At 43.1% G+C, this 15,198-nt stretch overlaps 1 protein-coding gene across 4 annotated transcripts in view; it reads left to right on the top strand.

Annotated features, from left to right (window-relative positions):
• The first annotated feature begins 6,419 nt into the window (after nt 1-6,419).
• Nucleotides 6,420-15,198, top strand: part of LOC130360690 (collagen alpha-1(I) chain-like) — a 56,670-nt gene continuing 47,891 nt past the window's right edge. For 2 of the 4 annotated variants that reach the window (XM_056563243.1, XM_056563240.1), the window contains exons 1-2: nt 6,420-6,544; nt 14,009-14,399. In XM_056563243.1, the coding sequence (XP_056419218.1) occupies nt 14,289-14,399 (111 nt within the window). In that variant the 5' untranslated portion in view covers nt 6,420-6,544; nt 14,009-14,288. Of the gene's footprint in view, nt 6,545-9,860; nt 9,943-11,894; nt 11,952-14,008; nt 14,400-15,198 lie in introns of those variants that run through there. The other 2 variants (XM_056563242.1, XM_056563241.1) reach the window with 2 other exon arrangements.

The following is a 15,198-nucleotide window of genomic DNA, read 5'->3' as shown; positions in this document are numbered from 1 at the left end:
TTTTCATTAGATTGCTAATGCTGTTAAGTGCTATGCATAGGCATAGCACTGATCAGTATTATTGGCGATCTTCTTCTCTGGTGTGCTCAATGTCAGACCAGAGAAGAAGACCCCATGATGATGGCAGGAGCAGGTGAGGGCACCTCCGGTCACCATGTTGGTGATCAGGAAGGCCCCCGATCCTTCCCTCTGCAATGCTTCATACCTAATCCATGCCATTGCTTTCTTCCATATCAGATCATGAAACAGGCCCTGAATTAAAAACAACTTAGTGGGATTCATATTGGAGAGTTCTGCGAAAAATATAGCACCTGCGGCAGAAGGATAATTTTTGATAGATTTGTGTATATTACCAATAATACCAATATACAAGGAGGAAATGTGATCACCATACATATTACCATCATACTGTTACTGACCAAATCCTGCATACTGACCAATATTACCAATAATACTATTATACAAGGAGGTAATATGATCACCATACATAATACCATTATATTATTATTGAACAATTCCAATATACCAAGTCTTAGTATACTGGAATTGGTACCCTCTTATAATATCATCACTCATTAATAATGCCTTAGTACCCCACTCAGTAATTATGCTTTACTTACTGACCTCACTCACTAATGAGGGATGTGCACAGACATTTTGGGGGCAGAAGCTGAACATGATATATATATATATATATATATTTTTTTTTATCCACATGATGATGCCAGACTGCCCAGCATTGTCCAGTATCCCACAGTAAGCTATTAGACATATAGATGCTGTTTCTCTCAGCTGCTTACCAAGGGAGCACACTGGATTTAATCATAGGTTGGGGTTTGGAAACATAAAATAATACCTTCACTCCAGGACAACATATTACTACTTCAGTGACCTAATAATACCATCCTAGTGTTAGGAAATAAGAACCACTTTACAGACACCAATTTCACCAGTAATACCACAACACAAGGGATAAATAAAACAAATAACTGCACCAAGCCATGACCATTAACATTACCATCACATAGTGACTGGATAATACCATCATACTGATACAGAATAAGGACCACTATACACAGACCAATATAACTTATAACCACTCTATAAAAGACAAATAATTCTGTCACACCATGACCATGATAATACTACCATACTGATACTGAATAAAAACATAGACTGTACACTGTAAATATAGACTAATGTCCCCCATACATAGCACATGTAGTGGGTTAAATAAATACGGTAATATATAACACCTCCAAAAAAAATAAATAAAAATCCCACTTACCTTCCCACTGATCCCGCGCTGATGCCATGCCCTCTGCATCCTCCTCTCAGGGTTCTGTCACCCAGAGGAGCTCAGGGCCATCTCCTGCAGGCTGCATGTGATGACATGATGTGGTACAAGACCTGAAAGTCCTCTTATATCTAGACTCCTTTCTCCTGTACAATAGTGAGTGGTCATTTTATGCATTTCTACTAATTTTATATTGTTAAGGGGAAAGTAAAATGTGCTCTGCAAGTTAAGCTGCACTTAAGGCTAGTGCCTCACACATCACACCCTTGTTATGGCCCTTTGACTTAAAGGGGTACTCCGGCGCTAAGACATCTTTTCCCCTATCCAAAGGATAGGGGATAAGATGCCTGATTGTGGGGGTCCCGCCGTTGGGGACCCCCGTGATCTTGCACGCAGCACCCCGTTACAATCAGTCCCTGGAGCATGTTTGCTCCTGGTCTGATTACTGGCGATCATGGGGCCGGAGCATTGTGATGTCACGGCCCTGCCCCCATGTGACATCACAGTCCGCCCCCTCGTTGCAAGCCTATGGCAGGAGGCATGACAGCTGTCACGCCCCCTCCCATAGGCTTGCATAGAAGGGGCGGAGTGTGATGTCACACGGGGACGGGGCCTTGACGTCACAATGCTGTACAGTATGTAAAGGAATAAAGTAGGTTTGCAAGAAGCAGGGCAGTTATACATGACTTCAGGGTGAACATATACACAGTATTGTTTGCAGTCTGTAACCACGGTGCTGCAGCTTAAAGAGCAATGTCTACATTATGGCTGTATACATTAAAGTTATTGTTATTAAAGATGCACTACAACATGTAATAACAATTGCAAATGTACAAATAATCATTAAATTAGGTAATGTTTTACAACAAGTCTTTACTATAACATGCTATTTGACTTTTCCTTAAAGGAAAACTGTCACATGTTCACTCCCGCCCTAACCACAGCTACTGCTGGATAGTGCTGGGGACGCTGATTCATATGATCCCCACCTTGCCCGGATACGTCCGGCCGTTCGCCTGCAATCTTAGTTTATCTATATATGCAAATGTCACTGTAACTGGCACGGGTGGGGTTTTCAGGAGCACCGCTCCTAAATGGTCTTCACTGTCCATGTCAGGAAGCAGCACATGCTTAGTTAAGACCAGTTAGGAGCGGCGAGGAGAGGGAGAGCCAGAGGGAAGGGGGATGAATATTCTTAAGCGGGCGGCTCTACTGACAGGCGGCGCTGACGTCACAGTGCCACTAGGCTCCTGAAACCCCGCCCGTGCCAGTTACAGCAAATGAAAAACTAAGATTGCAGTTTAACGGCTGGACAGATCTGGGCAAGGTAGGTATCATATGAATCAGCGTCCCCCGCTCTATCCGTCAGTACATGTGGTTAGTGTGGGAGTGAACATGAGACAGTTTTCCTTTAGCTCTTTAAAGACCAAGCGTTTTACTGTTTTTGCACTTTCGGTTTTTCCTCCTTACTTTTTAAAATCATAACCATTTTAATTATGCACCTAAAAAAACCATATGAGTGCTTTTTTTTTTTTGCACCACCAATTTTACTTTGTAATGACGTCAGTCATTTTACCCAAAAATCTACGGCAAAATGGAAAAAGAAAATCAAGATGACTTGGATAGACTGGGCATCCACTTGGCAAATGAGGTTCAATGTGGATAAATGTAAAGTTATGCATCTGGGTACTAATAACCTGCATGCGTCGTATGTTTTAGGGGGGATTAAACTGGCAGAGTCACTGGTAGAGAAGGATCTGGGTGTACTTGTAGTTCACAGACTACAGAAAAGCATGCAACTTCAGGCTGCTGCTTCCAAGGCCGGCAGGATATTGTCATGTATACTGCCGTTTTTTAAAGCATTGGTACGGCCTCACCTGGAATATGCTGTTCAGTTTTGGTCACCAGTCCATAAAAGGGACACTGTGGAGCTGGAAAGGGTGCAGAGACACGCGACTAAACTAATATGGGGCATGGAACATCTTAGCTATGAGGAGCGATTAAAGGAGTTACAATTGTTTAGTCTTGAGAAGAGACGTTTAAGGGGGGATATGATAAATGCATATAAGTATATTAATGGCCCATACAAAAAATATGGAGAAAAACTGTTCCAGGTTAAACCCCCCAAAGGACAAGGGGGCACTCCCTCCGTCTGGAGAAGAAAAGGTTTCGTCTCAAAGGGTGACACGCCTTCTTTACCATGAGAACTGTGAACTTATGGATTAGTCTACCTCAGGAACTGGTTACAGCAGGAAAAATTAACAGCTTTAAAACAGGGTTAGATACATTCCTGGAACAAAATAACATAAATGCTTATGAAGAAATATAAAATCCCATCCCTTCCCCAATATCGCGCCACACCCCTACCCTTCAATTCCCTGGTTGAACTTGATGGACATATGTCTTTTTTCAACCGTACTAACTATGTAACTATTGTATGACAAAATTGAAGAAAAAATTCCATTTTGTAAATTATGGGGGCTTCTGTTTCTAAGCAGTACATTTTTCGTTAGAAATGATACCTTATCTTTATTCTGTAGGTCCAAATGATAAAATTGATACCCTACCCTGATCTGAAGTTGTTATGATCAAACTTTTTGATTGCTTTTTATTAAATTTTTTATGGTATAAAAAGTGACCAAAAATACGCTATTTTGGACTTCGGAATTTTTTTGCGCATATGCCATTGACCCTGCGGTTTAATTAACAATATATTTAAATAGTTCGGACATTTATGCACGTGGCGATACCACATATGTTTATTTTTATTATGTTGATATATTTTGTATATGGAATTTGGGAAAAGGGGGGGTCATTTAAACTTTTAATAAGGAAGTGTGTGTGTTTTTAAACTTTTTTTTAAGCTTTTTTTATTTTTATTTTTACACTTTTTAGTCCACTTAGGGGACTTTTAGGAGGAATCCTTTGATTCCTCATAATGATTCCTGATATTCCTCTGCGCTCAATTGATAAAGCCTGGTCCTGCCAGGCTTTATCATTCTGAGTGCAGGAGCCGCCACTACAGGAGAGATAAGGCCTCTGGCTACCTCAGCAGTGGATCGCCCCCCCGTGATTGCACTGTGGGGGGGGGGGGGGGGGAATGGGGGTGATACACCCCACTGGACCACCAGGGACTGGATGAAGGCACCTTTAGACGCCGCTGTCAAAGTCAGCGGTGACAGCGGTGATCCAAAGGGTTAATAGCCAGCAGCGGCGATCGTCATATGTTGGCTATTAACGCCGGCCCTGAGCTACAGGAATCAGCTGGGGGCCAGCCGTTATGTGTCATACCCCGTTTACGGCACATGGATGAGTATAGACATTAACAGGTTAAAATGTCATGGGTAAATTGCTGACATAGTGTAACTTTTTTTACGGCACCTTTTAAGGGGTACTCCGGTGGAAAACTTTCTTTTTTTAAATCAACTGGTGCCAGAAAGTTAAACAGATTTGTAAATTACTTCTATTAAAAAATGAATCCTTCCAGTACTTATTAGTGGCTGTATGTTACAGAGGAAATGCTTTTGTTTTTAGATTTCTCTTCTGTCACGATTTCAGTGCTCTCTGCTGATCTCTGCTGTCCATTTTAGGAACTGTCCTGGAGAAAATCCCCATAGCAAACATATGCTGCTCTGGACAGTTCCTAAAATGGACAGCAGAGGTCAGCAGAGAGCACTGTGGTAGTGACAGAAGAGAAATCTAAAAAGAAAAACTGTAACGCCAAGCGCTCCGGGCCCTGCTTCCCCTCCGGAGCGCTCGTGGCGTCACTTCCCTGCTTGCAGCACCCCGGTCAGCGAGTGTGACCGGGAGCGCTGCTCTGTGTCCCTCGGCGGGGATGTGATCCCCGTGGCGGGACATGCCCGCCCGTGGGTCGCATCCCTTGTCACTCACCGGCCCCGTCCTTCTGCTCTGTCCCGGCGTGCGCGGCCCCGCTCTCTAGGGCGCGTGCGTGCCGCGTCTCTCAGATTTAAAGGGCCAGTGCACCATTAATTGGTGCCTGGCCCAATTAGTTCCTACACTCCCTACACTATATAAACCCCCTTCCCCTTCCTGTCCCTGCCGGATCTTATTGCCTTGTGCCCTGAGAAAGCGTTTCTGTGTGTTCCATTGCCTGTGTATCCAGATCCTGGCCAGTGCCCCTGACTACTAACCATTGCTGCCTGCCCAGACCTTCTGCTACGTCCGACCTTGCTCTTGCCTTGTCCTTGTGTACCGCGCCTGTCTGGGGGTTACCTGCCGCTGCAAGTCCATCCCGTTTTGCGGCGGGCTCTGGTGAAAACCAGTAACCCCTTAGATTCCGTTTCCCTGGTACGGCCCACGCCATCACCTCACTGACACAGAGGATCCACCACCCGTGTCCTCTCCGCATACCAGTCCGGATCCTGACAAAAACATTTCCTCTGTAGTATACAGCCCCTAAAAAGTACTGGAAGGATTAAGATTTTTTAATAGAAGTAATTTACAAATCTGTTTAACTTTCTGTCACTAGTTGATAAAAAAAAAAAAAAAAAAAAGTTTTCTACTGGAGTGCCCCTTTATCTATAAATCTATATGTTAAAATGATGATGATATAAAATTTACATTGTTTACAACTACGATAGTTTTTGCTTCATTTTACAGTGTATGATCTTATTGATGAACTTCGATACTCTACAACTTCAGATGTGAGAATAGTCAATGGTTCGAAACCAAATCTACAGGCTATCCGGATAAGCTCTGTAGCCCATTTGAAGAATAAAAAAAGGTATTACTAAATATAACAATATTGTTTGTTTCACCTCTTTGTTAGTGTCTCTGCATTCTAGGTGCTCTTAGCCCTTGGATTGGACGCTGCAGATTAGCTGAGGTGCGGGCACCACCTTTGTTGGGGTTCAGACTCACACTGACTGTGATCTCCACTAGGACCTCTGGTATCAGTCCATTTTTCCCTGAAAATAACCCTATGCCTCTGACTGAACTCTTGCACCATACAATTCCATGTCCACAGAAACCATAGGGGGAGATTTATCAAAACCTGGGCAGAGGAAAAGTTGCTTAGTTGCCCATAGCAACCAATCAGATCGATTCTTTCATTTTCTACAAGGCCTCTGCAAAATGAAAGAAGCAATCTGATTGGTTGCTATGGGCAACTCAGCAACTATATCTTTGCACAGATTTTGATAAATCTTCCCCATGGCATGTGCCTGAACAAGAATAGCTGTGATCTCCTCCTCTGACCTGACCTGTACAGTCTGGCCATGTGTACATGTTAGTTACAGTATATATTTTTTTTACGTTAGACTATCCATGTATTGCTTTTGTTTTCTAAAATTATTATAATAGAATATATATTTGAATTCATTATGAATTTTCATTGATTTAAATAGATTAATGTCCCATAATAATGTCCCATAGTTGGTTGGCACAACAATAAGACACATGCCAATCTTACTTACATGCATGTCTAATTGACGGACCACATGGGTAGTAACTGCAAACACAGTTCTCGACAAATTCAAAGCTCTCTCTTTTTAGTACCAATCTATACTGATGTAAACTACCTAAAGATCCCCAAAAATGCTGTATGGCTGTGGAGAGATGCTAGACATCACCCCTTCTCTCCCAGAATGCTGAAAGTGGGTTTGGTGTTTTTTCCCTTGACCCTGGTGTTTTTCTGCGATCTGGCAGTTTTTCCAAATTGCAGCATGCTGAGACTATGGCGTTTTTTTTTTAAGCAAAAAAGCCATCATTTCAGCATTCTCGGAGAGAAGGAGTGATGCATCCCTACTTCCCTCTGCAGCCATACAGCATTTTGCAGCGCAGCATGCTGCACCGTAAAATGTCCTTGCATAGATCGGGCCTTCAGCTGTGCTGCGGCTACAGAGCTGGGAGAACAGCTGATGCTGAGCAGTAGATATACTGTAGTAGAAGTAGCAGTAGATATAGCGTATATCTATTGCCCAGCAAGAACTTACAGTGAGCCTGCAATGTGCATACAGTATGCACATTGCTGGCTCACTTAACACCTTGCTGAGCTGTGCTATGCGACAGCCCAGCAAGGAAAAAATGTAAAGGGGTATTCCAGGAAAAAAAAAAATTCTATATCAACTGCCTCCAGAAAGTTACACAGATTTGTAAATTACTTCTATTAAAAAATCTTAATCCTTTCAAAAATGTTCTGCTGCTGAAGTTGAGTTGTTCTTTTCTGTCTGGCAACAGTGCTCTCTGCTGACATCTCTGCTTGTCTCAGGACCTGCAGAGTAGAAGAGGTTTGCTATGGGGATTTGCTTCTACTCTGGACAGTTCCTGAGACAGGTGTCATCAGAGAGTAGTGATGTTGCAAACATAAAATTTTCAGTTCGCGAACGGCGAACGCGAACTTCCGCAAATGTTCGCGAACCGGCGAACCGGGCGTACCGCCATTGACTTCAATGGGCAGGCGAATTTTAAAACCCACAGGGACTCTTTCTGGCCACAATAGTGATTTAAAAGTTGTTTCAAGGGGACTAATACCTGGACTGTGGCGTGCTGGATGGGGATCCATGGCAAAACTCCCATGGAAAATTACATAGTTGATGCAGAGTCTGGTTTTAATCCATAAAGGGCATAAATGACCTAGTATTCCTAAATTCTGCCCTCCTTTAGGCATCACATAGTTAGATCCCCCCTTTAGGCAGCACATAGATTCCCCCATATTAGGCAGCACATAGTTAGAGCCCCCCTTTAGGCAGCGCATAGAGCCCCCTTTAGGCAGCACATAGTTATATCCCCCCTTTAGGCATCACATAGTTATATCCCCCCTTTAGGCAGCACATAGTTAGAGCCCCCCCTTTAGGCAGCACATAGAGCCCCCCTTTAGGCAGCACATAGATTCCCCCATATTTGGCAGCACATAGTTAGAGCCTCCCTTTAGGCAGCACATAGAGCCCCCTTTAGGCAGCACATATTTAGATCCCCCCCTTTAGGCAGCACATAGATTCCCCCTTATTTGAACAACTGTCACACCAAATGTGATTTGCACTAGTGTGACAATGAGCAAAAAAGGTTGCCAGCGGAGTTCCACTTTTAAGCAGAGGTCCCCAACCAGGGTGCCTCCAGCAGTTGCAAGACACACAGACTGAACTTATAGCCCTTTTAATACTGTAGTTAGTTGCTTGAAGGAAGTTTTACACTGGAGTACCCCTTTTAACCAGCGGTTCCCTCCCAGCCAGGGTGCCTACAGCTGTTACAAGACACACGGACTGATATTTGAGCCCTAAAAAGGGCTTTTTTTGGTGCTGTTCTTAAAGCAGATGTTAGACTAGTGCTTTAGGAGTAAAGTGGACCCTGAATACACCACCTAGCAGCAACCTAGCTATCGCTTTCCCTATTACAGCAGGAGCAGCTTCTGAGGCTAAAATGGCGTCCGTGCCTGAGGTAGGGAGGGACTGCTGCTGATTGGCTGTAATGTGTCTGCTGACTCTGACTCACAGGGTCAAAGTTTACCTCAATGTTAAAGTATAGGGGGCGAATCGAACTTCACATATGTTTGCCCGGCAATGCGAACGTGAACATGCCAAGTTCGCCGGGAACTGTTTGCCGGCGAACAATTCGCGACATCTCTATCAGAGAGCACTTAGACAGAAAAGAACAACTTAACTTCAGCTGCTCATAAGTACTGAAAAGATTAAGATTTTTTTCATAGAAGTAATTTACAAATCTGTTTAACTTTCTGGAGCCAGTTGATGTGTAAAAAAAAGTTTTTTCCTGGATAACTGCTAAACAATGTAGGTTAACTCTTTGTGCGATATACACTATATACCGTTATCTATAACATAAGGTAACATCAGGCTGTTGCTGCTTGGTTGGTATCTAGCTGAGAATGAAAATATGGGGAACCCTATGCATTTTATTTTTATAAATAAATAGATAAATACAAAAAATGCATAGGGTTCCCTGTATTTCATTCTCAGCCAGATACCAACCAAGCAGCAACAGCCTGACGTTACCAGGGTGGGTGAGGACCATTGTTACTGGCCCTCCCCAGCTTACATAACGTCAGCCTGTCACCGCCTAGGCCCAGGAGCACCATTTTTGACCCCTGTGGTGGTGGGTATCGGGGTAATAATTGGGGTTTAGCGCTAGCTGTTTTTGGGGCTAATGCTAAGCCCAGACTTAGTTATGGATTCCGAATATAAGACAGCCACTACTAAGCGGGAAAATTGAGTTAAAAAAAACATGACACATTGGAAAAATTATTTTATAAAAAAAAAAAACACTCACCCACAGCCCCCTTTAACCATTTTATTAAATTAAAAGAATCCAGTTCATCGCCATAGTCCACGAATCCACCGTAATCCTCTGCATACACGGATCTGAAACGAGAGGAAAAAAAAAAATATTTGGTTATTACATTTTTGGCGCTCTCCACTGCAATGTCTTCCCAAACAGGGAGCCTGCAAAACTACAACTCCCAGCAAGCCCAGCTGAAAGTTCTAGTTTAGCAACAGCTGAAGTCTCCCTGTCTGGCAAAACACTGCCAGAAGGGTCTGTTCACATTATACAAAACATATATGCTAACAGAGCCTCACACTTACCAACCTGGCTCCTGTATGTATCCCGGCCCCTAATAATTTCATCCCTAGGGGTGGAGCTACACTGACCCAGCGGTGACAGGAGCAAGGGAGGTAAGTGGACGTCCTCTTCTGTATACAGTATATACAGCTATCTATAGATAGCTGTATATAGTGTATACTGCCCAAAGGGGCTATAGGAGCAGGGAGTCCTGTGAGAATAGTGATAGTATAGTATACACGGGTACACTATGCCCCGTTGTGTACTATACGGCTGGGGAAGTAAGTAGTTATGCTGTACATCACTCCTCATCTCCTTACACTCTGTGGACCGGGCGCTCAGCATCTGACCCACAGAGTGGTACCCAAAAGGCAGTTAAAAACTGCCACAGGGTACAAAACTGGCTGTTTCCACACACCAGAAAAACGCCAGAAAAAAATGCCAGAAAAACTGTCAAAAAACTGTGGCAGTTTGTCTGGTGTTTCTTCTGGGGTTTTGTTAGGTGTAAAAAAAAAAAACAAGTGGAAACTTAGCCTTAGCCCTTTCAATCTCACAGACAACCATGGACTCATATTGATTAATTCACTGCCCTAGAATAGAAGAAATACTGACCTTAACTTTTTTACAATCCTAAACCAGGCTTAAGGCTGTTGAATTAAAGCGTAGCCGTCAGATCCAACATTTTTTTTTTTAAATATATCACTCAGTGTCTAATCCTGACCATGTCCATCTAATTTTTATTTGTCTAGCACCTTTATTTATTTATGTTATTCCACTTTTAATTTAGCTTACTAGTCTGAATTCCTCTAAAAGGGAGGGGGCGTGGCCTCACTGTGCAGGTCTCCGCCCCCTCCCGCAGTATGCTGTCTGCTCACATCTCCCCTAGCATTAGCAAAACTACAACTCCCAGCTTGTCCTCACTGACAGTAGTGGGACACAAGTTGACAGTGGGAGGATTTTTCCTCCAGCTGTGAGCCCTGTGCTCACAACTGTCAATCAAGGAAGTGTGTCCATGACATAGGTGATGACGCATGGACACAGCAGGTCTAGTATATGTCCAAGCCGGCAGGGGGGGGGGGGGGGGGGGGCAGTTGTTTGACTGGCTTTTTTTTTGTATGAAATACTAATAAAAGCAATTGCAAAACCTATTGTATCTGACAGTGCCCATTTAAGCCTCTTCACTACCTGTTACTGACAAGAAATGATGCAAACAGAATACCATTCAATAGACTAACATAGATGTTGCCATTCATCCCTTCACAACCCAGACATCCAGGGGACTTGGCATTTAATTCACCACTACGCTAGACCACTGAGGATGTTAGTATTGACTATTTCCAGTACCTTAGATCACAGTGGATATTACAACTAACTACTTCTTTGATCTATACCAGCAGTTTCCAAACTGTGGCCCTCTAGATGTTGCAGAAATACCAGCATGCTCAGCCAGCCATTGCCTGTCCATACATGCTGAGAGTTGTAGTTTTGTAACATCTGGAGGGCCACAGTTTTATGTTTTGGCACTATATGAGAAAATGTATCTGCTGATTTTGTGGATTTGTGATATTAAAGGGGTACTCCACTGCTCAGCGTGTAACGCTGAGCAGCGGAGTACCCCTTTAATGTCCTGTTCCTGAGCTGCGATGTTCACAAGCTAAAAATACTTATATTGATGTCAACACTACAATTACACAAAAAAGAAGGTTGCAGCAGCACTCTTGGTCAAAAAATGGAGGCTCTTAGTGCACTTTTTGATCAAAACTTTACAATTATGTTTGTCCTCTCACCAATTTTTGCTTTGGCCACAATTTTCACTAACTACAGTGGTAAGCTGAAAATGTATGCAAGGTTCATGGTGTAAAAATAATAAACAAGCTATACTCACCTATCCCTTTCTCCTGCTGATCACTGCTTCTTCCTGGTTCCTGTGACATTCCATCCCCACAGGAATTATCTGCTCACCCACTCATTGGTCACTGTGGTGTCCCACCTCTGTCAATGATTGGCTGTGCAGTTCCTATGGGTTCATGATGTCACTGGAACTAGGAAGAAACGGTGACCAATGGGGGACTGGGAGTGCCAGAATAGCAGCTGCGGGCCCAGGTAGGTGACACCAAGGAAGGTGAGTATAGCTTGTTTATTATTTTTACACCATTCCCAGCTTTGTTGTTCCCAAGACAACCCATTTAAAGGTTTTGCCTACCTTTGTAAATAACATTTATTTATTGCTCAAATACATATTTAATGAAAAAAAGAAAGAAAGAAAAGAAAACAACTTTACAAATAGTCTTTTAGGCATGGTCAGACTAAAGAGAACTTGTCTGTTACCAGAGGCGTAGCATGGGTTGTCTGTTACAAGAGGCATGGCCCCACCAAACCAGCTTGTGAATGTAGGAGAGTGGTAATGCATACAGTTAATGCTTCACCACTCACCGGGAGGCACACACAGGATTTTATCACTATTCACATACCATTATTAGCCATAACACCATTATATAAGGAAGAAATATTTGTGCAGCACCATGATCACTACTAGTAGGTAGGAAATTCCCCACATCAGGTAAATTTTGCCTGTTGGTAGATAATTTACACCCCCATTAGGTAGATGCCCCCAATGCAATCCAAAAGTCTTCCACCCCCTTTTTTTTTTTTGTTCACATTATGGTATGTTGAGGTCTTGTTTTAAAATAAAATAAAACATGTTTTTCCCCATTAATCTGCTCTCAATATCGCATAAGAAGAATGTGAACTATGAACAGAATTTTAGAAATTAGGGGATCTCCTAATGAACATCCCTGTGACATTTCTACACCTTGACTGCAGTCACCTGTGGTAATATGCTTCTACTACTTCTGTGCGATGCTTTGTTCCATTTTCATGCACGAGACCCATACCCAAAAGTGCTGTAGTGCAAGACTTTTTATTTTACTGTTGTCTCTGACCTTTCCCAACATTCCATGTGACCAACAATAATATGCCATAAGTTACATGATCTTCAGGGGAGCGTGACTACCGTATATACTCGAGTATAAGCCGAGTTTTTCAGCACAATTTTTTGTACTGAAAACGCCCCCCTCGGCTTATACTTGAGTGAACTCTCCGCCTGTCAATCCCTTCATCAGTGGTCTTCAACATCCGGACCTCCAGATGTTGCAAAACTACAACTCCCAGCATGCCCAGACAGCCATCAGCTGTCCGAGCATGCTGGGTGTTGTAGTTTTGAAACCTCTGGAGGTCCGCAGGTTGAAGACCACTGCGGCCTTCATCATCATCCAGCCACCCCCCCCCCTATTGTTTTGTACTCACCTCTTCTCGGCAGGAAGTTAGAGTGAGCTGGTCCGGGCCATCTATGCTGCAGGGACCGTCCGGTGGGGAGCATTACTCGTTGCGTACTGTCCATCTTCACCGAGTGGGCCCTCTTCTCCGCGCTCCGGGCCTGCCCCGGACTAGTGACGTTGACTTGACAACGACACACAGGGACGTTCATTCGCAACGTCCCTGTGCATCGTGGTCAAGGCAACGTTACTAGTCCGGGGCCGGGCCCGAAGCGCGGAGAAGAGGCCCCCCCGGTGAAAATGGACAGCCCGCAACGAGTAATGCTCCCCACCGGACGGTTGGGCTTGGACCAGCTCACCCTAACTTCCCACCGAGGGGAGGTGAGTACAAAACAAAAGGCAATGGGGGGGGGGGGGGGGCGATGGCTGTCCGGCATGCTGGGAGTTTTAGTTTTGCAACATCTGGAGGTCCGCAGGTTGAAGACCACTAATGAAGGGATTGACAGGCAGTGATGATGAAGGGGGGGGGGATGATAATGGGGGTCTGGATGATTACATGCGGGGATGATGTATTTCCCACCCTAGGCTTATAGTCGAGTCAATAACTTTTCATGGGTTTTTGGGGTAAAATTAGGGGCCTCGGCTTATATTCGAGTATATACAGTATGCTGCTGTGGGTTGATAACAGGGGGAAATGGATATACTGAAGTAAGGCTACCCACACACCCACTGCAGCAAAGCATTTCTGTAAAACAACACTTGCAAGGAATAACATTATTGGGGGACACACTCTGTGGATTGTTTTTCTTGTAAGTGTATTTTAACGAATCCAAATATGCAAAACATGAAATAGTGAACAGATGAAACAATGCTTCATCCTTGGTCTTATCTTTCTTTTTTATAGTGTTTTCCCCCCAAATGGATTGCCTGCAGAATACTCCATCTTAGCCACATTTAAAATATTATCAAATACGCCACAAGATGCCTGGAATTTATGGCAGATCATCAATACTAATACAGATCAGAAGATTGGACTATATTTAAATAAAGATACCCAGACTGTAAGCCTATTGTACTCCTCGCCATCTAAGACTCTACATTTCCATACATCCAGCAATGTTACAACACTTTTTGATGGCAAATGGCATAAGTTATCTTTCAGTGTAACAAGAGAGGATGCGAAGATGATTTTGGATTGTATTGAAGTGAGTTCAGTTACAATAGCTGGTCAGAAAACACATGAAAATAAAATGGTTACTTCAAGCATGCACGGAGAATCACACTCAGTTCCTTTGGTGAGTAATAGCAAACGTGTTTCATGGACAGACATGATTTAATGGATACATGGCACAACATGTTCAATAAGCAGTATACTTATTATATATAAAGGCTTTCATGTCCAAAATGAAGTGTAGGCAGAAAATGGTGGAGATGTCAATAAAAACGGGCAGATCATTTCTTTCCTTTCACCACTTTTCTTGGCGTGAATATGAACATTGTGCAACTGTTACAACTTTTCTTTTTTATTGGTTTTGTACGTGAGTAAATAACACCATTTATACAACAATGTCTATGAAATAATATATGGAAGCACAGAAGATTGTCTGCAATGTCTGGTCCATCTAATCTATGCATCTATGGGGCTCGCCTTGTATAGTGAAGAGGGAGATGGGGTAAAGTTCTTAGCTGAGTGCTTTACCTGCCTTATTCTGGCAATTGAACACACAGACCTAAACCGATCAAAAAAACATTTTTTTACAGTTTTTTTTAAAGCTTTTTTTCTCTTTCAATGGGGCCTTTTATTAAAACTATTTTTTGCTATTGCATTCCTTATGGTAAATAAAAAAAATCTTTCTAAAGTACTTTGTTTTAAAAAAAAAAAAAATACCTTTTCTATGTTTTATTTGTGTTTAAAAAAGCTTCCACTAGGTGTCTCCCTTCTTGTTCAGAACATATTTTTCCCCATCTTTTGCACAGACTTTGGACTCCTGCTGGCCTGGCAGAAGTCCAAAATCAGGAAATACTGAGGGGGGGGGGGCAGCCTTAGCCAATCAGAGCTCATCTCAAACACTGAACTGCTCTGGGCTGCGTGTA

The sequence above is a fragment of the Hyla sarda genome, chromosome 3, assembly GCF_029499605.1.
Source record: "Hyla sarda isolate aHylSar1 chromosome 3, aHylSar1.hap1, whole genome shotgun sequence".
Classification (NCBI taxonomy): Eukaryota; Metazoa; Chordata; class Amphibia; order Anura; family Hylidae; genus Hyla; species Hyla sarda.
This window is presented reverse-complemented; position numbering and strand designations above follow the sequence as displayed.